Source organism: Taudactylus pleione, unplaced genomic scaffold (genome assembly GCF_031769625.1).
Source record: "Taudactylus pleione unplaced genomic scaffold, aTauple2 ptg000086l, whole genome shotgun sequence".
Classification (NCBI taxonomy): Eukaryota; Metazoa; Chordata; class Amphibia; order Anura; family Myobatrachidae; genus Taudactylus; species Taudactylus pleione.
Window position 1 is genome coordinate 9542817 of NW_028284488.1, and position 26890 is coordinate 9569706.

A 26890-nucleotide genomic window follows, 5' to 3' on the forward strand; every position below is an offset into this window, starting at 1 on the left:
ATTTTTTGCATCATAGAAAAATATGTGGAATCACTCCTAAAATATTGCTATCTAGAAAATAAAGTAATAGTTCAATAGAATGTACTGTTTTGAGGTAACGTTGAAGATATAAACCACAGTTATGAATTTTAAGGTTTTCTATTGTAGCATTTTGCAAACGGGCTTGCTCAACGTTATACATTTTCATATTTGTTTGTAAAGCTTCCTGGATGTACTTAGCATGCATGCACAGAAACGTTTTACTTGTGCTGGACATCTGGCATATGTGAGACCTCTAGTGGTCAGACTATGGAAAAAAACATTTGCACACTGAAAGGATTATTAGTAGATTTTGTATTATAGACAGAGCTTAGATTTCTAATGATTTCTATATTTGTGTGTTTTTAATTTTTTTTCCCAATGTCAATACAGTATATCCCATTTTACACTGCTGTACTTTATAATGCTAAACAGCGGAAGTCCTTTACCAGCACAGGTGTAAAGTTTCTGTAAACAATAATGAATAGCAACCAATTACTCTGTTGCTTTCTATAAGCCATGCATTGTTGTAACGCACATGGTCGGCGGTTCAAATCCTGGCAGCTGCAGACCGTCAGAGGAGGAAATCCTGATCGTCCTAAAGGTAAGTATAAACTAACCTAATTTTACCCCCTAACCCTCATTTAGGGTGCATAACCCTAACCCCCCCTTCCCCTTGCCTAACCCTAATCCCCCCTCTAACTGCCTAAACCTAACCCCATCTTCCCCGCTTCCTAAAGTCCCGCGGGGGTGCCTAACGCTAACCCCCCTTCCCCTAGACTAACCCTAACCTCCCGGGGGGGCGCCTAACCCTAAGTCCCCTCCGGGAGCCTTAAACCTAACGCGGCTGTCCACGCCCGGCATCCCTTCGGTCTCCCGGCGTTGGTAAAATGACCGGCATCTAGATTTAGATGCCTGTCTTTTAACCCTCGTCGGGATTAAGTAGTCTGGAAGTCGGCATTGCGTCCGCCAGCTTCCCGTACGTATACGGTTGTAAGATAAGCGTGTCATAAACAAATGCATTGTTGTTAACTGTTACTTGCATTTTTGGATTCAGAAGGCCAATGGAGATCATTCCATGGATTACAGTGCATGTAACTTGCAATAAACACATTTAATAAAGTAATGTTGGGTACACACTGGCCGATATATTGGCCGATCAATTGATTGGCCAATATATCTTCTGGCCATCGGCCAGTGTGTACAGACGATATGTCTGTGAACGACGTCGTTCACAGACATTTCGCATTGGCTGTGCAGCACAGCCGATGGACAGATATGTCTGCAGACAAACAGTATCTGTCCATCGGCAGGTGTGTACAGGTGATTAGCCGATCGCCCGTACACACACAGCTGCAGCCGCGGGGGAAGTGGGCGGCCTCGCCTCCCGGCCAGCGGGACCCACGACTGTCTGCAAGATGCTGGTCATTCAGTGTGTATGAACGACCATCATCTTCAGATATATCTGCAGATCACTCGATATGCAATAAACTGCTAACCCCCAATAAATGTAAAAGGGGTTTGTATTTCCCGCATTGACAGGCCACACTTACATGTAGTGTCATCACAACGCATTTCACTCATTATTTGCTACATTTTAATAAAACAATTACAGAAACATTCTCATGTTTGGCAAACGAAGATGTCCTTAAATGATGCAGCAGCTATGTGCCTTGTGCCTCATACCCACTTCTGTTTGTTTTTCACTAAAAAAAAGACAGATATAAATGCAAGTGAAAAACTGTTTCAAAGGCTTTATTTTTGACATTTGTTCACTATATTACTAGAGCTCAAATGCGGCTGATATATGTTTACTCTCTTCGGTGTCTGTGACATAACAGGAAGTTTCCATCTTTCTGTAGCCAAGCACATAAAAGAAACACATTTGCAAATGCAAGTGTTTGTGTTCACTGTGTGTTCCCATTGCAATGAATGGACTTTTTCTAGTGTGTTGATAGACATTGAACCTATTTAAACAGAGAAAAAAAATGACCAAAAAAAACCTGCACAAAGCAAAACATCTGAAGTATTGTAGAAACATTTAAAACGCAAATGATCTTGGTCCCATTGAATATAATGGTTTTTATTGTTACATACATCTACTGTACAGAGTGCAGAGAGCTATTGTCATTAGAATGGAGCAATGTGTCGATTGTAGAGCTATAGTACAACTTGTAATTACTGTGGAATTGTGTATACAACAAAACAAAACACGGTTATTTATGGATACAATTACACCTCCAAGACTTGTTCACATTACAAACTGATTCTATGTCAATAATGCTAATAAAGACTCAAAGATAATGGAGGAACAGCAGAAAGTGCAGCCTAATAAACAATGAGTGGCAGGTAAGAACATTAACATCCAGAGTCTACATTTACATCCTTTCTAACAGTTGTCACTTCAACATGCAAAATGTAATTGTAGTGTACTTATTACTGTGTATGCTGAGAGTGCTCTTATGTGGAATACATTATGTTTTAGGAAATGCCAAATGCTTCTTTAGAGTAACAATGTGGCAAGTGGTATGCACTAATGCAAGCGCAGCAAAGAGCTTCTCTAGACCCTCAGTCATATCAATAAGATAATAGAAATAGCCAAAAATATCAGTCTGCTTTATTTATCTGGAATCCACAAATGGATACACAATCACGGACATTTGCACAAAGGCACAGAGGCAAAACTTCTGTCACTTTAGATATACTGTACATATCCATAAACAGTAAATATTGGCGCACATTTACAGGGGCACAGATAATAGGAAAATAACACACAAAGATTGTTACTGTTACAGTTTATTGCTGTCTTACTCCTTTCAGTTGCAATTTTTTGCAGGTTTTTTTAAATCTCTTTTGATATAATAGCTTCAGGAATGACCATATCTATTCTATTTGTGCTTTGGGGATGATGTGGACATAAATACAAGTCCATTTCCAGAGCATATCTTGCATATTTTTGCTGTGTACCAGGACCAAGCATGTACAATTACAGGCATATATGCGTATAACACAAATTCACTTGTCACTGATGGGGCGTAACCATGCAGTAATTCATACTGCATTCTCACATAGGCTGATGTCATTAGGGGATAGGCAGATCCTTTGCACCTAGGATAGGACTGGTGCAAGTGTGCATTGATAATGGAGATGGCTATGAAACCATGCATACGAATGAGAGCGGTCCAGCCACATGCGTTCAATTTTGCATATGGATAATTATACACAATGAAAGATTAATTATGGCCACGTTGCGTTCAACCCAGCATCAGGGATATATTTGAAAAGCAGCCAATTGTTGCTGGTTTTGTCTGCAGGATTTAAAAGGACAATATTATTAAATGCAAAACACTCATGGTTTTGCATTTAATATTATTGCCTTTTAGATATAACCATATGTGTTTATTTGAACGTATTTACCTATGGTTCTATTATCCAACATTTTCCAAACAAAAATAATACTATCTGTCACCTGATGACCTCAACTCGACACTCGATCACAGATTGGGTTTGAGTCCCACTGGTTCTTGGAGTATCAGGGATTCCCGCTAACCGTCAGTGACCGCCTGTCACTGACTCTGCCCAGTGCACCGTGAGCGTATAACAATGCTGCCACCACCAAACTCTACAATCAGCATTTGGAACCGCTTCTTATGTACTCAGGCTCCTACCTCCAGCACCTGGAACCGCTTCTGCTGCGTATGTGTCGACTAGCTACGGCCACACCTCCTGAATAGTGTCAGCTGATTCCTCCTGATCCCTCACAATGGACTGGGCTCTGTACAGTAGCTGGCAAATGGCTTGAGCTTTGGAGACACTTGGCTCAATTCAGAATAGCAGGAGAAAAGAATAGCGTTTTGCGCAATTCTGTTGGTCACAGCATGCAGATGCAGTCGAATAGGCAAAGGTGTTTATTGCTCATGGTCTTTAAAAAGACCCTTCCCTCAGCTTTAAGGGGTACAGCATACAGAAATCTTAACAGCATTCTTGAGCTTCAAAAGCTATACAAGGATGTACACATACAGGGTTCACATGCCCTTCTTTTATGCCACTCCAATACACATTACCACAGGGGGTAAGTCCGCCATGGGTTCCTCTTAGCCAATCATGCTAGCTCACAAATCATAAATAAAAACATCTTACATTTCACAGAAATTAACTAAATTTCCTCGTTACCACCCAAAAACATTTGGCTTTCCTAAAACACACAAACGTAACATAGACTGTCTCTCAAACAGTAAATATAACATTTCACAGGAACTGATAAACTGCATTAATTCTTTCAAATACAAGGAACAATGCATAAAACCAGTTTGGCTTTCCCTGTCTTAACACCTCTAGTTCTTAGGAAGTTCAATCCAATAATAGCTTCTTAAATACAAAAAAATTGTTTTCCCCAAACTTGCTGGGTATATTACCCAGAGACACACAGTTCGCATTTCAAAGAAAAAGCTTGTTCAGTCAACACCAACCCTCTGCTGCCAGGCTAGGGCAATTACCATATCAATTCCTAGGTGAAGATGTCTAAAGAGCAGTTTGTCTCCTAATTACATTTCTATAAGTGCATAGCCTGTACATTCAAACACGTTTCCCCAATTTCAAAACTACGCACAGCACTTTAAATGATAAAATGCAAAATCACCCATAAATCTACAGTACATGGCATCCTGCGCCTGCATTACATTTAAATGGGTGCCTAGTGCCTATAACCATTCAAAGATGGCGCCTTGGCACAGGGTTAACCCCTTCATTGCCGTGGCCGCTATTGACCACAAGGAGGGGACGGTGCAGGCTACGGGACTGTGACCCGGCCACACTATTAATAAGACATTATAAATTCAAAAATTGGCCACACACCATACTTATGGTAAACATTTAAAAACTGTACAATGATCAATACACTGTTACTGTAACAGTATAACTTGTACCACTGCACAATGTTCATACGTTGTTTGCCATACAATATAGCAGCTACTCAGTTGAAAAAAGCATCGCTATGTACAGAAATTGACTGTACAATAGTTTCATGTAAAGTGCACAAAAGATCTAAGATTAATAATGTAAGTAAATAGTTGCAAATGTATCTAACACTTGAAAACAGTCTCACTGGTTTTCTTTTAACTTGTTTGGAACCTCTCAGGCCTCCATTATTGGCAGTGCAAACAGTATATAAAAACAGCTGTAAACCATTAGATCGATGGAGAGTAGACCTGAGACAGACCTCAGTTGCAATTCCATAGGATGCTGTACATTGGAGGAAAAGGCTAATGATGTCACTATAGTGACAACAACATATTTCAGATAATCAATAGGAAGGTCCACACTTCTTTATTGAGTTATACATAATGCTCACTTTTTGATTACTATGTGCAGTGATCGGATGGGCAGGAATCACAGGAAATAGTTCCTGGTCACTTACATGTAATCCAAGGCTGTCAATTACTGCTGGCACCTGGCATCCATGTATTAGGCAGCACGTCATCATATTAAGCTGACACAATGGCTTGCTCAGCCCAAGGGACCCATCCGTCTCAGAAATTTATGTAACAAAGGTGGGTGGTAAGGGGTTAATCCTCTCAGATGTAAAATACAAGAATGAGGCCCCTAACAATGGTTATGATATCTAAATAAGGGAGGCTTTGAACTTGGCTTTGGCTAAGATCCTGCAGCTGAGTAAGTTGTAGTAGCCGACATTATAGTTACAGTCTGCATTCAGGCACTAATGCAGACAATCTGACGTTTCTACTGCACTTAATAAAATGTACCTGTTAACCCTTATTGTATGCTAATGTTATCTCTGTGACTTAAGCTGCTATTAAAATAATATTATTGTAACATGAAACTTTAAAGTACAGGTTGAGTCTTCCATATCCAAAATGCTTGGGGCCAGAAGTATTTTGGATATTTGATTTCTCTATATTTTGGTATATTTGCATACCATAATGAGATATCTTGGGGATGGGACCCAAGTCTAATCACAGAATGCATTTATGTTTTATATACACCTTATACACACAGCCTGCAGGTCATTGTATACAATATTTATAATAAATTTGTGCTTCAAACAAAGTTTGTGTACATACACAAAATTCTGTTATGATTCATACAGATCTTATATATACAGCCTGAAGATCATTTTTTACAATATCTTTTATAATTTTGTGTATTAAACAAAGTTTGTGAACATTGAACCTACAGAAAGCAAAGGTGTCACTCAGTCCTGCTAAAAAATGTCCGTATTTGGGAATATTTCATATTTCAGAATTTTGGCTATGGGAGACTCAACCTATACTGTATTGTATTTTTTGCATTGTAGTTTGATGCTATAGTTAATGTGCAAACCTCACATTTATTTAATAGTGTGATAACAAGCCTTTAATGGGGAGAGAGTGCTGGTTAGGATGTCATTTACTGGTCTTCAGAAATGGGCTTTTAAAAGCCGCACCATATATCTGTAATTAATGAATAGTGCAGAGAAAGCACTATAGCAGGTATAAAACACATCACAGAGTAAAGATCTTTTGAGTGATCTAGGAAAGGTTGTAGCCACCATACTGAATACATCAATTAGCTCGCATGTCAACAAACTGCGCACAGGCATAAAGCTTTGAATATTTTCTATGTGCAGCCGAAAATGTAAAGGGCCATAAAAGATGTATTGCAGGATAAAGCTACTGGTAATATCTAGTAATATATACATGCTACAGCTTACATTCTGTCTATGCCTGGAATCTTTACCATATATATTTATATATCTGTAAATGGTACATTTTATGCATTTATATGGTCATTTCTGCATTTCCCCAATGAGATATTTGCTGCGATGCCCCATAAGGAGGGAGATTACAGCACTTGCCTCTGGCTATGCCATTTAAGGGAAGACAACACCATTTTTTTAGTGGCTACTCTGTTGGTGATAGATATCATTTTGAATAATGAAGTGATTTAATACCTTGTTTCCCTGAATATTTCAAGAAAGTGTTCTTCAAGTCTGCTAACCCTTGCCAGTAAGAAAATAGTAGTATTTATAACATACATACATACATACATACATACATACTGTACATACATAAAATACATCTATACATGATTTCTACTTTCAGTGTGACAGAGGAAAGTCAAACGACACTGCTAAGTGATGCTGCATACTTTACAAGGAACAGGATCTGTGGCTGGGGATTTTACAAGGTCTCCTCTGCTGTGGCTTATGTAAAACGCTGGGTGAGGGGCCATCGATAACTGATAAATATACCCCCCTGTGACAATCAGGAGTTCAGCTCTGCCCTATGTCAGAGAACTTTCTTGGACAGTGTATGTCCTTTTAGGTAGTAGGGGTACAGTTAACCTACTATATTACCGCTCTTAGTAGCAATAAGGATTTGTTTCACAATTTTGTATATAGACCACAGCCATCCAGAGGTTCATGTGCACTGGAGTTGATTACTGCTCATTTGCCTTTAATAGGAAACATCATGATGACTGTAGGACACCCCCTTATTATACAGGCTTAGCTATTGGATATCTCAAAGCCACATGTCTAGGGATGGGTACGGGATGCCAGCGCTCAGGACCCGGCGGTCAGAATCTCGATTGCCGCATCCCGACAGGGATAGAATACAGGCACTTGTAGGTCAGTATTCTAACCCTCCCCCTCTCCCTACCCTTGACCGCATCCCCCCGAAATACATGATAGAAAACTTAGCTTGGATAATAAAAAGTTACAAAATTATTCCTGATAAACTCAACACACCTGAAATAGAGGACAGTGCAGCAAACTGGTACTGCAGACCAAGACATATTAGATAGGCAGCACGTTGTCCTTCTGCACATGGTGCCTGCAGGTGGGGGAGTAACAGGACTCTGAGATTGTAGTTGTTACATCTCAAAATGACTGAAGATGACCTCTGAAGTGTTCCATTAAACACTCAGTTTGGAGTTTTGGTATTTTTTTCTAGAAACAAGTGCAGTTGAAGAGCCAGTGTCCAAGCAACTACTGTAGGGTGTGTAAGAATGAGTTTATTTAGAGAGGCCCTAAGTGAGTGATGGAAACATGTAAGAAAACTGCATGAGCCAGGGACAATCTGAAAAGTCTCTTATGGTAACAAAGTCAGCCATTAGGTGTAAGACTAAAAACCTTTTCACTTATAGGCAGCATTTAATAGGTGTATTCAATCCTCCCGAAGCCTTTGTACAAGAGTTACTTGTGTTGTCTCTGAACTTCTGACCTTGCCTTGTCTGTCTCTGACCTCATGTTAAAACCACTTTGTCTTCAGTTACACTGACCGGGTTACTTCAATGGCATGTCTGATAGAGGATCTCTGCCTTACCCAGGGTTCACTCTGTAACATATACTTCAGTTGCAATAAGGTGAAAGCATTTGGATATTTAACACTTTCTCTAGCAGTATTAATTGATGCAGGTGTAAAATGTCAGATTGCTATTAGCGGCATAATATACTAGCTACAAATGTAGACAACATACAGTACATTACTTGTTGTTGATATTGCTGTAGAATCGGCATGGTAATTTAATGTGATGCTGTTTTTAGATTGTCTAGCCCCTTTAGACAAAAATCAAATTTTTATCTATTGATTTCTATTGGTTTTATACCTTTTATCCACAGCCCTCCTAGAGTAAGCACACATTATGTAGTATTATTAATTTGTGTGTAATTCTGATTTGACATGAATTTGCACAGGCAATTCCAATCTTCTCCAGCACCTTTAGCATACAGTATTTGACATACCTGGAACTGAAGAACAGACACCAACACTTGCCTGGAAGCAAATTGGCCACAGCATTTATCTATAATTGTAATAAAAAAAAAAATAGCAATGCATATTTGTGTAATATATAAATGTCCACAATATCAAAGGTGTAATTGTTAATGTCAATAGCCTGCTGCCTTCTGTTTTCCCGAATGTCCAACCAGCACTGGACCAAACTAAGAACAACCTGTAAAAATAGGACAGAAGGGTGCACATAGTGCACTATCAAAATGGATAAGGTCAAATGATACTCAGTAATAATGCACATACATCAATGAATATATATAACCATCAGGGCCGTAGCTAGGGTAGTGCGGCCGGTGCCATCGCACAGGGCACCACAGGTCAGGGCACACTGTTTGGGCCTGTCAAATTTCTGTTTATTATCATTCTTGCTTGTAGCTTCCTCTTATTTCATTCCCAGCATCTCCTGGCCTCTTCTATCTCTTCCCTGACCCTTCCCCATGAAGCCATGGCCCTTTTTGGGGTGCATTATGTCCCTTTGAAAAATGAGGGGGACGCCAATGCTCTTTCTGGCACAGGGCATCAAAAAGTCTAGTTACGGCTCTGATAACCATATCTCACTACTTCACATGTTGCCTTTTGTAATAACATTTTTATTTTTAAATATTTTCTTATTTGGGGTTGTACTTGGGGTTTGTCTGAGAGGTCAGCACCAGTAAACACCACCATGTATGTGCTTTATTAATTGCCCTTCCCTCAAAACTTACCTTTGGAAGTACCTATTCCGTAACCATCATCCCCTTCTGACTTTGACATTGAAGGCACCTCCTCCATATCACTGGACTCCTTTACCAACAAAGGGATTGCCCATCCAAGTCCTTAACACAGTATGGCTCTACATCTTCCCATACCAGACTTGTTCAAACAGGGAAAATGGCGAGCTATTATCTAAGAACTTCTCGTCTGTTCTCTGTATATAGCTCACCATGTGCGTATATCTGTACCTACTTACCTCAGCGAATATCTGCAATGCACCTTTTCCAATTAAACCCTTCCTCACCCAAGTATTTCAAGCTCAGTAGTGTGTATAAGGTCTGCATGTACCTTGGGGATCTTGTATATGATCAGGCATATCCTATATGCCAATGTTGGATGACATCCAACTGTTTTGGAAGTGTCAATGATTTTCCTTTACTGTACAATAACTAGCTGAATAATTCCACTCATAATTATGATTTATCAAACGGACAATAGTGCCTTTACTGCTGCATAAAATACAATCAAGTCATCAAAAACCAAGAATTTTACTGTGTCCTATTCATCCTCGGAAAGTTGTTGCATGTTAGTTTAGGGTGAGACTTCTTAAGAGCTGTAACCTGCTAAACAACATTAATAATATTTGAACGGGATTAGGAATGTGTAGAATTTCCATTTAGCTGTTAAGCCGCCACAATCTCTATGAACGATATGGACGATAATGATAATGATAATGATATATTGTGTGTATGCAGTGAATGACCAACGATGTGCGCTCCCGCTGGACGATAACGATATCTATGGTTGTCCGTACATGCAGGCCAATTTGGACGATATAGTCAAGAATTGCCTGTTTAGAGATGTGGCTGGATGACTTCACTGAAAGATATCTTTAAAGATATCTTTAAGTGTGTACACCCAATATCGCTTGTCCTGCATTACAGAAAGTTCAAGGGAAATCTTTCACCAATATCGTTCATACAGCACATCGTCTAGTGTGTATGAGTGTTAAGGCTTGTAGCGGTTAGACATGACAGAGGAAAGGGGATGTTTCTTGTGATAGTATTTCACAGTTAACAGCCTGTGGAACCTATATAAGTTCACTTAGAAATCAAAATCATTAAAAGGTATAAAAGGTATAAGGGACCATATAAAAGCCTCTATGGGAGGTGTGTTCCTTATTAGGGGGAAGTGTATGATGTCTAAGATTAGAAAGTTACAGTGTGGTGTATATGTATAAGAATATTCTGTACATAGGAGGAGGGTTGTAGATAAATAAGAGTATTGCAAGTCAATATAAATGTAAAAATGTAAATTGTGTAATAAATCACAACATCTTAGAAGGCTAAGGCTCCTTTAAGTTCTTGTTCAGTTTCGAGTCACCTTTAATTAGACCAGACCAGATTGTGACATCATGTTTTCCTGCTAGTTTAAATTTCCAAAGACAAGGGCAATGAGGGAGAAACAGTATGCTGGGCTTGACTCTAAAGACGTCTTGTGTTTTGAGATTTGGATTGAGTGACGGAAACACGATCCCAGTATTCACGGAGTACCGCATAGTGCATTAGTCTTATACCAGAGCACACTGTGGATCCGCTTTTGAGTTTGCAATGTTTTCTTCACAACACATATACTTTATATGAATCCTAAAACTAAGGTGTTTGCTTTACAAAGCTGTTTTCAATGTTAAATGCATCTGTTTTAATTAAACACATTTTAATACCAAAGTTATAAGCATAAACACTGTTTAATGGAATTTTAAGCCAAGTGCATCTTTCCTTCGCTGAGAAATTACTGAATGATAATAGTTATTTTATGCTGTTTTTTTGCATGTTAAAGATGTTGTCCACTAACTATTATTAAATACATTGATTGATTATCTCTAATGTATGTCACCAGTTATTTAATAAACTTATATAGTAGAACTGATAATCCAGTTTTCACTTGTAGCAGCCCCTATTTCATATAGAGGTGGTCACCGGTATTCAGTTGTCACAGGTTTTATATACTAAACATTAGTATCCTGAAACATGCTAAGCAAATACCTCATGTCGGTAAGCAAACTGAACATAAAAGGCAGAATAGTCAAGTGTAATTAAAAATAGTAGCATGTGGTAAAGAGAATAGCAGGGGTCACAACCCATGGTCAGGGCAGGCAGCAGACACGGATGGTCAAAAACTAGCAGGGTCATCCAAACGGATATTAAATATGCTACTGACAGCCTCATAAAGCCATCTGGAACCAATCCTGATGTTGAGCAACAGAGTCATTACAGTTCTGATAAGTGATGCTAAGCACCTGAGTGCCAGGGATGCTAAATTATATCACGGCAGTGGAAGCATTGGAAGTGGGCTGACATGTAGAGGAATGTCTATATTTTACAATCCCATAGATGGTAAATTTGCAAGCATCTCTAAGTCTTGTTTTATTACTGTAATTGCTTCCAAATGGAAAACACAATGAAATATGCTGGCACTATATAAACAAATGTTAAAAAAAATATATAATAAATAAGGTTTTCCCCTCCCACATACGTCTTCTATCAGTTGATGTCTATGTTGAACCTACATGTAGCTAAACATTGTTGGCTGTGTGGGCCTGAACCCTTACCAAATTTTACCAATAACCAGCTCATAGCATAATTAAAGACACTGACCTGATTCAGCAAGGATCGCAATTGCGATTATGCACATAGACGGCTGATGGTTGCGTACTGCGCATGCATATGCATAGCAGTGCGCATGTGAGAAGGTGCCACTGCAGACGCCACGCAGGGCCATCACAGAGTGATTAACAGGAAGTGAGCATTTTGGGTGTTGATGGGGGAGTGGTAGGAGGAACACAGGCATGTCAATGCGTTAGAATACTGTTACAGGGGCATGCATAAATTAGCCACTGCGATGGCATACGCTGCTTGTGCTCTCACTGTGTAGCAGAAGGTTAGTAAATTCAGACATGTTGTAATTGTGTGTGATGCTCCTATGGTACTCCATGTTACCAATAGTTTTGCACACTTGCAAGGTATTATGGATGTTAGTAAGGGGAAGTGGGCGTCCTTATGTTGGGCTACGACGGCATAGTGATCGCAAATATTAGCATATTTTCGCAGTGGGTCTGCATGCGTAGTCGCAGCTGCAATCCGTAGTGAATCAGGCTCACTGACAACAGCATTGGCATGAAAAGGACACATCATTTATTGATTGATAAAGAATGAAATAAATGTGACAAGAAGGTACTAAGACCGCCATCAACAACCTCTCAATAGTACCAAATGGACGAGGGGCTGCACTTCCTGTGTGAGCAACTTATTAGTACCTATACGCCCCACCCTTGCACTAAAAAAGCATTACCAGGTCAAACTCATACCACCTGCAAGTCATTACCTACAACAAAGCAACACCTATTCACAAAACTAGGAGCTTATAGCCGTTTGCTCCTAAATGGCCCTAACTTGCTCACTCAGATGGCCAAACCCTTATAAAATGTATTATCTATATTTATTGCTGGATTTATAGTGTAGGACAGTATTTCCAAAATACGGTATGTACCAGGATACACTTTGGTGTCACAGTGCTTGGCTCAAAAAAGGTCACAATAAATAGGTGCGAGCGATAAAAGTTTAATAATAAAAATATAGCAATATGCAATGGGGACGGCTATAACAAAGATTTGCTGTAATCATTCTATGATTTAAATTCTATGTTTTACCGATATTTTAAAACAAGTGGCACTGCATCCTGCCGTGTAACACATCTTGTGGAGCTATACAGATGTATCGTCATATAATTAGCCTCAATATGCTATGTGGCACAGGTCGCCTGGTATGAGTAAGCCGCACCCAGTGGTGTAGCGTAGCAACTTTATCTTTACATTTGCATCTTATTCGCCCGGCAGATGCAGCAAAACACCACTCAATCTGTAGCAGAAATGCTGGGCTGCGACTTTAACTGAACAAGAATTAGTTTTAAATATGTACAAAGTCACAGATGAAACACAATGGAACCTGGCTGCGGCTGCTGCATCGTGACACTTTGTATACAGATTTAGACACACACAGATGTGTTTATCAAATTAATCAGTGCAGTGTCGTTAAGTGGTTTTGTCTCATCAAGACTAACATGCACATTCTAGCGAAACAGATGCTAAAAAAGATGATAGAGGACATATATAGTGATAAAAGCACATGAAATTTGTAAATGGGAGCTATGTGTGCCCTAGGTTCTTTGCTTCTGTCAGGCGGACAGAAGCTAATTGGCAACATTGATTGCCAGAGCACCTGTGAGAGGCTGATATAAGGTGTGTAAGTTGAAAGTCTCAGGGGCCTATTCATCATCACTTCATTTTTACAAAAGCAGGTGAAAATGCACATTTTCACCTGCAATTGTAAAACTTAAGTTATCGGGCCATTCATCAAGACGGTAAAGTAGGAGATATCACAGATGTCTCCTGCTTTCCTTCCTTTTGCGGAATGGCCCACTGTCCCCATACACTAGTATGGGGACAGAATTCATTAAGCTCCAAAAAAGCTCCAACCCGCTCTTTTCCTATGGTACGGTGGTCCAAGTTTCGAAGAGGGATTCTTTTGGATCCCTCCGCCCCTGTTCGGCTCCTTCCACTGGATGTCGGGTCTCTTGTGCGCATGCGTGACCTGTAGGTCGCGCATCCGCAGTCCAGTCACTTCTCCAAAAGGAGCACTGAAAAGATTCACTGCTCCGAAAAGGAGCAGTGAAGCTGCTTGCGGGGACAGCTGATTTTGCATCAGCTATCACCGCACTGGAGCAAGGATGCATTGCTCCGGCAGCCGAGTCACATATTGAAACTGTTGTAATTCCTACACCGTTCACCCGATTTGGATGTAATTACCCTCAAATTAAATCTGAAAGTCTGCAGTTAAAGCACATCTTGTTTGTTTCATTTCAAAACCATTGTGGTGGTGAACAGAGGCCAAAATCTGAAAATTCTGTCAATGTCCCAATATTTATGGACCTGACTGTATATATATATATATATATATATATATATACAGTATATAATTATTATTGTGTTGCTACTAGCTTTTTGGCTCAAAGTTTTCTTTCTTTTCCCAGAGCAGTTACTTATGTCCAGTTTAACAAAGAATATCCCAAACAACATATGAATATGATACATTCTCTTTAGCAATAACATCCTCCATTTCTATCATGAGAAAGTACATCTCTTTGTCTGTATTGTGGCCAGTAGCTTACCACCTCAGTTAGTGATAATATGAGATGTGCGGTAAGTACATGTATTTGGAAGTTAGGGGTCAGGCTAGTTTATACCTTCTAGCATAAATCCACCACTATCACTGTACTGTATTTGAGATGTTTACATTAGAGGGTATAGAGGACATTTGCTGAGTACTATCCCTTGGCATACAGCTGTCTTTTTGTCTTAAATACAATATTAAAGAGATAAGCCCTTTGCTAACAGTGGCTAAGCACATATTACAAAAGGTTAAGAAGACTTCAGTAAATGTATTTTTTCCTCAAGATCTGATATTTAATGATAGTAATAGGTCACCTTGCACAGTTTATTTTAGATCATGGGGTTTTTTGGGAATTGGAGCACATTTAACCTTTTCATTGTTTGAGTCTGAACAAAGACACTTTTATCCTATTTCCAGTGATGGCCACTATTGTATAAACATCTACTATATTAATCATCTCTCATTTACTTCTAAACAGGTTTGTTAAGCCAGGGCCATAATTACTGGTTTGCTGCCTCACTGTGAGTCGGGGTATGCAAGATATATTTGGCTTTAAAAGTTACCTTTCAATGTTTGACCTTTCATGTTTGATGTGAGTTGGGGTACGCATTTCCCATTGGGTTACAAAGATACCTTTATAGACCTTGCATCTTCATATTCTGTGTGAGTTTGGGTATGCCATACTAAGTTACCTCGAAAGATACCTTGATAGGAATATGTGTGCCCCCCCATTGCAAGTTGGGATACGCCCTCCTTAAAGATTGTTTTGAGGACTTTCACTGTAATTTACTACAAGTTGTAAGAAAGAGACCTTCATGTGTTGATACACCTCAACTCCATTGTGAGTGGGGTACGCTATTATTTAAATATTGGAAGAACATATTTGTCTCATCAAAAGACATTACTACACACCGTGGAATCAATTAACGGAAGAGCCTTCAATTGACATCTCAAAACCAGGACGTCATATAACTAAGGGACTTACCAGTATTGTGTGTATATTTCTGTTCATCAGTGCCGTTTATGGTCTTTTCACATTTTTATTTACTTCTAAAGAAGGCCAGGTACCCACCTGAATTAAGATACATTTATTTATTACCACTAGTAATATCTCAGGTCAGGAGCAAACACGTATAATATGATTTTGCTAGCATGTTCATTATCGTGTGGCGCTCACTGTTGGGGAGATGAATCAAACCTTTGAAAGAGGTAAACCGGAAAATTTGGTACATCTCCCCCTCTGAGCTCACTGTAAGCTTCCCCAATGCATATACCTGTGGTAAATGCAGATGGATTTAACAAGATGTGTTCTGAAAACATTCATACCCTTTTACATGTGTCTTTTTAACGTTAATTATTGCATGTTATTAACATCAATGGCTATGATATCTAATGTGTGATATGACTGAGTGAGAAGAAAATAATGTATAATGGTGTCTGTACCAGATTAATATATGGCGACATAGCCACATAAGTTTATAGTTTTAGTTACCTTTTTCTTGGAAATATTAAAATTAAAAGTTTGAAAATTGAGCCTATACTGTTCAATTGTTCTGACTATGGGCTGTTTCACACTTGCCAGTTTTGGCCGGCCGGCAAAAAACCGCCCTGTTTTTTGCCGGGGGTTAAAATTATTTAATCATGGAAGCGGGTGGCTCCTTTCAGATGCCCCGGGGCACGGCACAGTCGCCGTGTTACAGCCGGGAATATCCACTGAGAGGGACAGCTGCCGTGCCGTGCCCTGCAAGCCAGTGGTGTATAGGAAACAATGTTTCCTTTCACACTCGCCGACAGGCTTTTCTCAGTTTCCTGCTGCTGCCCATGCCCAGAAAAAATCAAAACCTTAAAAATGTCTCAAAGCTGCTGCATGTGAAAGGCACCGAGTGCCTGAAAAAAAATGTCTGGCTTCTACCTGGTTTTTTGCCGGCTGGGCAAAACCGGCAAGTATGAAATAGGCCTATGAGAGTGTTCTGGCAAAATAATCTTAGTGGACTTTGCATAACAATCTCCAGGCTGAGGAGGAAAATTGGGCATAATGGTTGGATCAATAGTAAAAGAAAATGGAACTGAAATCAATAAAGCAGCATGAATTCATCATCATAATAATAATGTTCTGACATTAGATTAGAACACAGTTTTGTTTCTCGTAGCCCATTGCTCACCTGTTCTCATATACACGGAAGTAGACAATAGCTAGATTGGATATTTTATAAAAAAAGGCAATTAACTGAAGAATGTCTGATTTCTACATGTAGCTGCAAGATCTTAGTGTAAGTTACACTATGTTCAGAGCAAAGATGAGCAAATGTTATGTATTTCCTGCCAAATCCAATCACATATTAATGCTAGGACTAATGTAATTTATTTTTTTTATTTTGGGAAGGCAGTCTGTAAAAATTAATAAAAGTTTTTGTTTGTCAGTATAAAAATATTAAACAAGCTTCCTAAATCCATATTCTCCAGTCGCCTGTCCTAGACATGATCTACATTTTTTATATCATATATTTCCATATTACGTAGCTGTCAGTTGATATTTCTAAAATTGCCCGTATGAGTTTTGCTCTTTTAAAAGTTAGCTTTTAAATAGCACATTTATATGTATCCTATACTAAAATGTATACTGTAGCAACCAGAGACTCCCGAATTGTAATCAGCTAACAGCTTAAATCAGTAATCTATTAGTTGCGAGTAAAGTGCATACTGCAGTATACATAAACTGTTTCCATTACAATCACCTAGTAGACATTGACACCTCTTATTGTTCTCTCAAACTAAATACCATGATTATGATCAAAATATTTTAAAATGTTATTGTGTCTTGGCCATGTGCTGTGATCCATTGGTTTGCCCATGTGTATTAAGAAGCAGGCTGCACCCAACTCGGTACAGTAACAACTCAAGAATGCAAAGCACTTAAATAAGAAGTCCATCTCATATTAGAAAATTGTATTATTTAATCAATGATATGAAATGTCGTGCCTCTTTACTTTTTAACCAAAACAAGGGTGAATACTTTTCTGGAGATCACATGAGGTTGATTTTCTGGTACTTTTTAAAAAAATACTTGTTAAGTTACCTAGAACCTGTAGAAATTCACTCCTAAATGAACCCAATCGCTGCAGAGGACAAGTGGCGCTCGTCATCCACATATACCTTAAAATTACGGATGACAAGCCCCACTCGTCATACGCAGTGAATTGCCTCCCAGTTCACTTACGTTCTCTCCGCTAGCACTAATCACCGGTGTGGAATCCTGAGGATCAGTGGGGCTGGTCCAGGAACTGTGACATCACCTTTTTTTCTTCTTCAGACTTTAAAAACATTGCCAGAGAAGTTGGAGAAGTCTATCTATCTCCCAAACCCTTGCATCTAGAGATATGGGAGCTCCCTTGGTTTGAAAGAGGGAATCCGCTTTTTCAAACCGTGTGTCCTATAGAGATTATTGGCTGGTGATCAGTGTGATCACCCGGCAAAACTCCCTGCACTGCAGAAAAATAATGGAGTCCAAGGATGGGGCATGGCATCCATGAAATCAGGGGCACCCATTATAGAAAGCGGGGAGTTCCCTTTTTAAAATTATAGGTCCCCTTATTGCTTATTGTCTGGTGATTACCTATGATCACTGTAGAAATTTAGGAATGCGCTAGGGAAAATATATGTGTTTGTGTATGGGGGGAGGGCACTGCATGCCCTTTCACACCCATAGTGACATTGGCAACTTTGTGGGCACCTACATTTGAAAAATGGGATTCCACAAGCAATAAATCTAAAACTTATCCCACTCACTGCAAAAAGTCAAGGTATTGAATGATTCAACTCATTTTATCTTTATCTTTATCTGTGACAGCGCTTTGACTTAAAACCATTAGCCAAAGGGACATGTCCTTACAGTCACTATTGTTTTCCATAGGCCACTGTGAAATCTCATCACTGTCTTGCTGTAAATATGTCACAATCTCTTACTTGAAGGACACATGATAAGGAGACAACTTTGATGCATAAATCGAGTGAGGCAGGAAATTATTGCTACAGTATCTGTTGAAACTCTAGAGTTCAATTACGAGAAAGTAGACTGACAGGACTGTTAACTTTTTGAATGGCCTTTTCCATCATGGAACCTTTAATTAACAGTCATATTAACCTTTTTCCGAGACTGAAATAGCTGTAAAACAGCGGTGCCACTTAGTCATAGGTAGAACATTCATTCATGCATAGTCTACCTGCTGGTGTTACCATTTAAGATGCAATAGTATATAACATAGCAGTAAATGGTTAAAACAATCTCAGTTGCTTGTCAGTGATGTCCCTGGCTAAGAAATGAGCATTTGGTTTGGAGCATGTTACTCAATTTTAACAGTATCATTGTAAATAGATGTTTTCATTAAAGGCTTAAAGGAACATTTGGAAACTGTGATACACGAGCCCACTGTTACAGTAGGTGGCCAGGGTATAGGAGTGCCATGCAGATTCTTTTTATACTACTAAAGGTATGCACACAGACGCTGCTCCACCTCATCCCTCTCCACACCCTCTGTCAGCTGCTCCTCGGCTCTTCCCCACCCCCGCTCTGTACCACTTGTCCAATCTCTGCCCGCCCCCTGCTCTGTCCCGCTCTGCCATGCTATCTGTCCACTGATCTGTTCCATTCTTACATATGTATGCCAATTCTTTGCATTTTCCTATATGTAGAGATCTGTGGATTGTTTCGAATGTTGAATTTGGATCCATCAGAGTGCATGAACAAATTCTGCTTTTCATTCTGTTTTGTCAGTTGTAGGTACATTTTTCAAATAACACTCCTTCATATTTTACCTTCAGCCCCATTAAAAATAAAACTTTTAACTTAAACATCAGTAAGAACAATTCTCTATTATATACCAGATACTGGCACCATCCACAAAACAAAGCAGTGTAACCATGACTGGCAGCAGTGAGGCGGTATTCAGGTCAGAGACCCCGGTCTGGTTCACTAGAGGCAACTTGAGAACACAAAGCGAGACGCAGAGCAGGTGTTCTCTCAATGGGCACATACTTTTTCTTCTGTTTTCATCAAATTCTGAGCATTTCCCACAGCTTATACAGCTCACAGAGTTTTATGTATTATTGTCCTTTCATATTTATTTTACTGCATGGCTTACAGTGCGCTGATGAGCTGTATCAAGGCATAGGCGACTCAAAATAATCATGTTATGTACTCTAATAATGCAAATTACATCGGTAATTGTCACAATGCAGTAAAACATCCATTATCCAGCATTCACCATACAGGCTTAGGATAATATGTAGTCAGCAGTTGGTACCATAAGGCAGAGTGAGGTGGCAAAGTATAGCAGCATATCGAATGCATGGTTTACTAAAAGGTTAATTGGCTACTGCACCCTGGCTTATAAACAGTTGTTTCAGACAGTGACTTTATGATAAGTTTAAGAGTAACATGAATGACATCAAGCTGAACCAATCACATTCCACTTTGTAATTTCCCTCCCTGTAAAATCTCTAATCAATAGCAATTGGACTTAATATTGTCAGGGTAGCATGCACTATGGGGTACATGAAAACAGTGTATAGATTCATATGAGAGAATACAATATGTATATTAATTCATCTGCATTTCCCAAGTGGGTTGTGAGTGATCCATATTTGTTTAAATACATGTGGAAGCAGCTAAACCAAAATGAGCCCGATAAACCAAATGTTCCATACAAGCTGCGTGTTCGAATGCGATATAAAAACCACACACTTTGTTATGTGCTGCTGACAAGTTTGATTCTTCAAAATCCCAGTTGTGTTATGAAAATCACATTTTTTAAAATTCTGCATCATTTACTTTATCACATTCCCAGTGTTGATCTAGTCTAAATGTAACAGTATACTCTACTCCATTGAGATCTCAGTAACATCATGACTTACCTAGGAAAAGAAGATAAGTAGTCAAAAACCCTGAAAGATTTTGCCCCTCATGCATTTATACCAAAGGGATAATAGAGATGAGTCTACAGAAGCAGTTTGCAATACTTCCCCATGGATCACAAAACAAATCACAGGGCGCTGCCTCATTGGCGACTGTTCCGTAACTGCCGCTTATACAGTAGACATTGCAATGTAAAATGGCATTTTTAAATTTAAAAAAGTAAGTTAAAAACATCAAAATTAACATAGAATGTAACATTTTCCTTATAAATGTCTTTGTTACAATCATTTTAAATAGAAAGCATGGTGGTCGCTAAAATCAGCTTAATGATATTGCCCAGGTGCTTGTAAAGGGCGGGGTTTACACTGAACCAGAGAAAAAAAAAAAGGGATATTCCTTCCAGCACACTGCAGCAATATTGGAAAAAATACTTGAATCCTACATGATAACAGAATTCAGAGGTATTAGTTGCATACATTTGCAAATATATGATTAAGCGCCGGGCCAACGTGAAGGCTCCTCTATACCGGCATCCCTAACATTAAGGGGTTCACGTCCGAGGCGCAAGGCACCCCAATAGAATCCAGCCAAGGACCATTCCCAGGGCATCACACAAAAATGGAAGAAAGGTGATAGTGAAGTGTAAAGTATACATGTGTAAAAGATAAATCAAAAAGTGTTAATATAATAAGAAAGAATAAAAATTACATAGATAATAAACACATGTATACTTTACGCTTCACATATTGCTGCAGTGTGCTGGAGGGAATATCCCTTTTTTTTTCTCTGGTTCAGTGTAAACCCCACCCTTTACAAGCACCTGAGCAATATCATTAAGCTGATTTGAACGACCACCATACTTTCTATTTGTACTTCTGAGAGGCATGAAGGGAGCCAGCATTGGGAGGATGTGCTGGTCCTTATAGTGCCATTTGGAGGTTTCTGGGGTACCTCCTCGGTGAGTCAGCTCTCGGCTTATATATGTGCTGTTATCATGCAGTACATTAATTGTAATTATATGACCCACAGCGGGTGCTACTATTTGGTAGCAATAATTATTTTGGGGTGAGCGTTTGAGCGTGGGGCCCCCAGGGTTATTCTGGCTGGGCCTTTTTCAGGGCATCACCACTTAATTCACATAAATACTTTTTCATCACTTTTCTATTTGTTTGTTTATTATCTATGTAATTTTAATTCTTATTATATTAACACTTTTTGATTTATCTTTTACACATGTATACTTTACACTTCACTATCACCTTTCTTCCATTTTCGTGTGATGCCCTGGGAATGGTCCTTGGCTGGATTCTTTTGGGGTGCCTTGCGCCTCGGACGTGAACCCCTTAATGTTAGGGACGCCGGTATAGAGGAGCCTTCACGTTGGCCCGGCGCTTAATCATATATTTGCAAATGTATGCAATTAATACCTCTGAATTCTGTTATCATGTAGGATTCAAGTATTTTTGCCAATATTGCTGCAGTGTGCTGGAGGGAATATCCCTTTTTTTTTTTTTCTCTGGTTCAGTGTAAACCCCGCCCTTTACAAGCACCTGGGCAATATCATTAAGCTGATTTGAGCGACCACCATACTTTCTATTTGTACTTCTGAGAGGCATGAAGGGAGCCAGCATTGGGAGGATGTGCTGGTCCTTATAGTGCCAATTTTAGGTTTCTGGGGTACCTCCTCGGTGAGTCAGCTCTCAGCTTATACATGTGCTGTTATCATGCAGTACGTTAATTTGTAATTATATGACCCAGAGTGGGTGCTACTATTTGGTAGCAATAATTATTTTGGGGTGAGCATTTGGGCATGGGGCCCCCAAGGTTATTCTGGCTGGGCCTATTTCAGGGCATCACAACTTAATTTACAATCATTTTAAACCAGAAATAAAATGTATGTAATGTGGTTTGACTAAAATAGAACTAATAAATCAACAAAGCGAACAGAAGTAGAACCATTATCACTACTGATTACTTGATAAATGCTTTGTAGTCATAAAGCGTTCTTACACATTTTACTTAACAGACTTTTAAAATAGCTGAGTACCTGCAGATTGCTCGCTGTTTCTATGTGATTCCTGTCCCACTAAATAACCTATTTATTGATTTGTAGAATAATTGCTCTCTTTTCTGCAGTAGCATCATACTGTATAATAATGAATGAGCCAGTGATGCGCTTCTGTCAGAAGCTTTATTGTGCTTTGACCACAGAGCTTCAGAGTTCATTTACATTTTGTAATCAGATAGTTTTACCTGCTGAGTTATATTCATATGACTTTGGATTTTACCGCTTATAAACTTATTAAGGGACTATGAAACATTTGAGTCATGCTTTAAAGTGCTGACAAATTATTTTGGCTCCAACAGTAAGAAGTGACCTCTCTAACTCTTTAAGAGTTGACATGAGTTTGACAGTAATTCTTTTTATGTTGCCAAGCACAAGGAGAGCCAATGAGAGCTCAGTGCAGTGAAAATGCGGTACCTATTTGGCATTCTGCAAGAGCTGCCAAGTTAATTTATTCACCTATTATAAAATACTGTCGATGAAAACGTATTGTGGAAAGGTATCAGTGTCACCTCTCAACATTCAACTATTTCTGTATTTTCTGTACAATTACTCTTTGTTAAATATACTCTTTGTTCAAATATTCTAACACAGAATGCAATAGGCACAATCCCAGATCACCGAATATAAAGGTCAGCACAGACCGGCCTCTGTGTCAGTTGAATTGTACTAAAATGACAAATACCTGGGATATAGATACTTCTGCTGTAGATAATTCAAGCAGTGTATTTCTGCCTTGTCTGCAATGGAGTTTGCTTAGGATACCCTTGTCACAATGCTCTTATCTTCTGTAACAAAACTTTTCCAGCACTTTAGGTTTTATTTGTAAAAGGGTGAGAAGCCTTGTCTTCACCTAAAACTATTTGTTCTATCTACCCTTTTGATTTGCTTATTCTCACTAGCAAAAGCATCCCCGTGCTAACAATGGGAAACTTATATAACAAGCATCAGGGTGGTACAAGTACATTTGCAATCCTTATTGTGATTGTGCCATCTCAGGATGGCCATGGCAGACAAAAAGCAATAACAAAAATGCCTTTTCATTTAAATAAAGCATTTTTTTTTACATAGCAATTCATTTGCATTTTTTTACATATTATTCCACTTTTTGTTTTGTTTTACATTATTTCTCAACAAATGGAACTAAAATCATATGCTCAACCCTTCATTTCCATGTATGAATCGATTTGCCGGTCATGCATGCACTTATTCCCTGTGACTGTCCCAGTGAATCGGGAATTGAGGCCTTTCTGCTATGAGCCAGTCTTGTAGAGACAGCTGAGTAGCAAGTGGCAAAATGTTATTGATACATTATGGCCTCATTATTGTGTATTTTTTAATCACTTTTATAACCAAAGGTGGAAAACCATCTATATCACCATATATTAATGAATAGGCCACATTATAATCAGGGCTGTAACTAGGGTGTGCAACCTGTGCCATTGCAGGGTCCTCGGGAAGCAGCGTTGCTGCCCCAGAGCACCTGCATGTGGCTTGCAGGGTTCCGTTCCAGGAGTGCTACTGCAGAACCACCCGGAGCATCCAGAGGACACTACAGAGGACTACAAAGGACACTCTACAGGCTGCAGGGCAGACACCCTGCAGCCTGTAGAGCGGGCAGTGCTCTACTTCCCCGAGCTAGCGGCCCTGACTCCTAAGTGTGATGTCATGATATAACAGGTTTAGGGGTCTGTCACAGGGTGCACTGTCGTCCTGTTATGTCGCTGATTATAATGCATGGTTTGTGCAGGTTTAACAGTTTCTCTGACACTTAGATCTAATACTGAGATGTCTGTGTATTTTGTTGTATTTTAATATGAAACAAACTTAATTTTCATATTTCTTTCTCTGTTTAGATCCGCGTAGATGGTCCTATCAGTGGAGCTCTGCAATATGAAACTATCCAGGTGGTTGACTCTGGTCCTATTTTGCGGGATATGGCATTTACAAAGAATGAGGAGCAGCTTTTCATCATGTCTGAGAAGCAGGTTGGTTCTGCATTATGCATTTTGGGGTGCATGATAGCACATGCACTGTATGATGTTACTGTTGCCATGTTCTTTAGTTGCTGAACTTCTCTGTGTGTAGAAACATACATGATTACTGATGAACAATTATATGGTGTTGACCCCTATGTTCTGGATTGGTGTTTCTCTATTTTTTTTTTGTAGTCATTTTGTCCTTTGCCAGATGCTTGTGGCTAAACATAACAAAACACCATGTGCTGGGGAGAGTCTGCAGCTGGCAAGAATCCAGCCATGCCTTCTGTACTAGGGCTAAGACACATGGTTTTACTCTTATCATCTGCTTAAAACTCCAAACAAACATGACAGCTGATCTCCTGGCACCAACAGTGTTGTCATTGATGGAAGCTGATGGGTAGGAGCTCTTTGCCCTACTATTACAGAAAAATTCCAGCTCAGGTCAGAGAGCCAGGATTGGGAATAGTTTGGACACTATTGCTAATGAGATGTTTGGAGCATATGTTCAATAGGCTATTTTACATTGTACAAAAAAGTCTAATTCTTCTGTGAGAGTAATGGCTCTTCAAGTATTGCCATGGTTACTACACGCAGTCTGGTGAGAGGAATGATGAGGTGTCAGGAATGGGAAGGACACAGTGGTGTGAACAGTAGGGAAATGTAACAGAATGTGTTGCATCCAAAGAAGTTTTAAAATTAATGAGGACCTCAGAGTGGAATAATTGCTGCTCTGTATTCTGGCTCTTTTTCTCTTCATAATTAATAATGAAGGGACCCTTCCTACCTGTGATATACAAAGTACACTGATGGCTCACTGTGAGCCCTTTCTACACAGGATCAAGAGAAAATGTTGTTCGTGATTTACAAACAGCATTGACTATAGCAAAAGCAAATGTATCATGTTTGATGATTTTATGCATTTCAGGGGCCTAACTGTTTTTAGTTTCATTGAAGGCAAAACCTCAGAATTTCTCTCCAAAGTCTGAGCGTTTTTCACTACGATGCTCAAAATCTTAAAGCAATTTTCCTTTGCAAAATAAATCTGCTTCTTTGTAGTAATAGGCTATGTGTTATGTACATTGTACAGTATTATATGGCAATTTGTTAATTAAACTAACAAAGCCATGAAGATAAGAAATAAATGCAAAAATTATAATATCATAGAAAAAAAGAATAAATATGTGTGTTTAGATTTGCATATCTGAATAGTTTCAATTGTTTAATTGTAAATATGTTTTCAACCACTGTAAACCTCAACATACAGTACTACTGGTGGAGGGCCAACTTCATAATCATATAGTGGAGTAACAGAACCAGTGACTCACCAAACATACATGATACTCTCACCTGTGTATACAAAGAAAGTACATGTCATTGATGGAGTAGAGTACAATACAGTATATGTTTGGTATACATTTGTTCCTGCACAGGGAAACTTGCTCCTCTGCAAGATCATACCCAGTTGTAGAGCTCTATATGTTCAACTGAGTTGTACTATCAAGAAACGAATCCAAAGCCACACAGTGAAAATTGTCAGTTCTATTCTTCCCATGTTATGTTATGGGTTCACGTCGCAGATAAGTGTCCAAGATAAACAGGCATTTCCCCGATAGAATTCTAGAAACTAATCAGCTTTGACATTGTTTGTTCTGCCCTCAGGATTAGTTGATGTTACAGACATAAAAAAATAAAAATATATAAGGATATTGCAAAAATGTACTGTTAAATCTCAGGGAAAAGAAGCATTGGGAATTGTCCAGCAATGCTTATATTTAATATCCTCCTTTAATTGTTAATACAAAAATATCCAACTATGAAGTTAGTTTTTATCCTATGAGAACAGTCTGCAGAGAATAAAGATCTGACATAACCAACCTGTTAGTGTCACTATTTAGTTCACATTTTATCTGTAACACCACTTTTTCCTTTCCTTAAACTCCATTTCTGTATACACGTGCAATGTTGATGAAACAATGGAGAAATGATTTAAAGGGAAGTCCATTTCATATGATGGGGTAACGAGTATAAAGGTCTCTGTCTAGTGATATAAAATTACATGGCTTTTTCTTAACATGAACTTAGCCCTTCTAGGAGGTGTATGATGGTCGACTATCCCTTGGAATCTCAATACTTTGTAATACGGGGATCCCTGATAAAATAGGCCTTCTCACCATGCTGTGATGCCCGCCTGCTGTGCCATG

The 26890-nt window shown here is 39.1% G+C and overlaps 1 protein-coding gene across 1 annotated transcript in view; it reads left to right on the forward strand.

Annotated features, from left to right (window-relative positions):
* PLXNA4 (plexin A4) overlaps nt 1-26890 on the forward strand; it is a 774189-nt gene that overhangs the window by 379531 nt on the left and 367768 nt on the right. The window contains exon 4 of the mRNA XM_088468696.1: nt 24564-24695. Coding sequence (XP_088324822.1) covers nt 24564-24695 — 132 coding nt within the window. The remainder of the gene's footprint in view (nt 1-24563; nt 24696-26890) is intronic.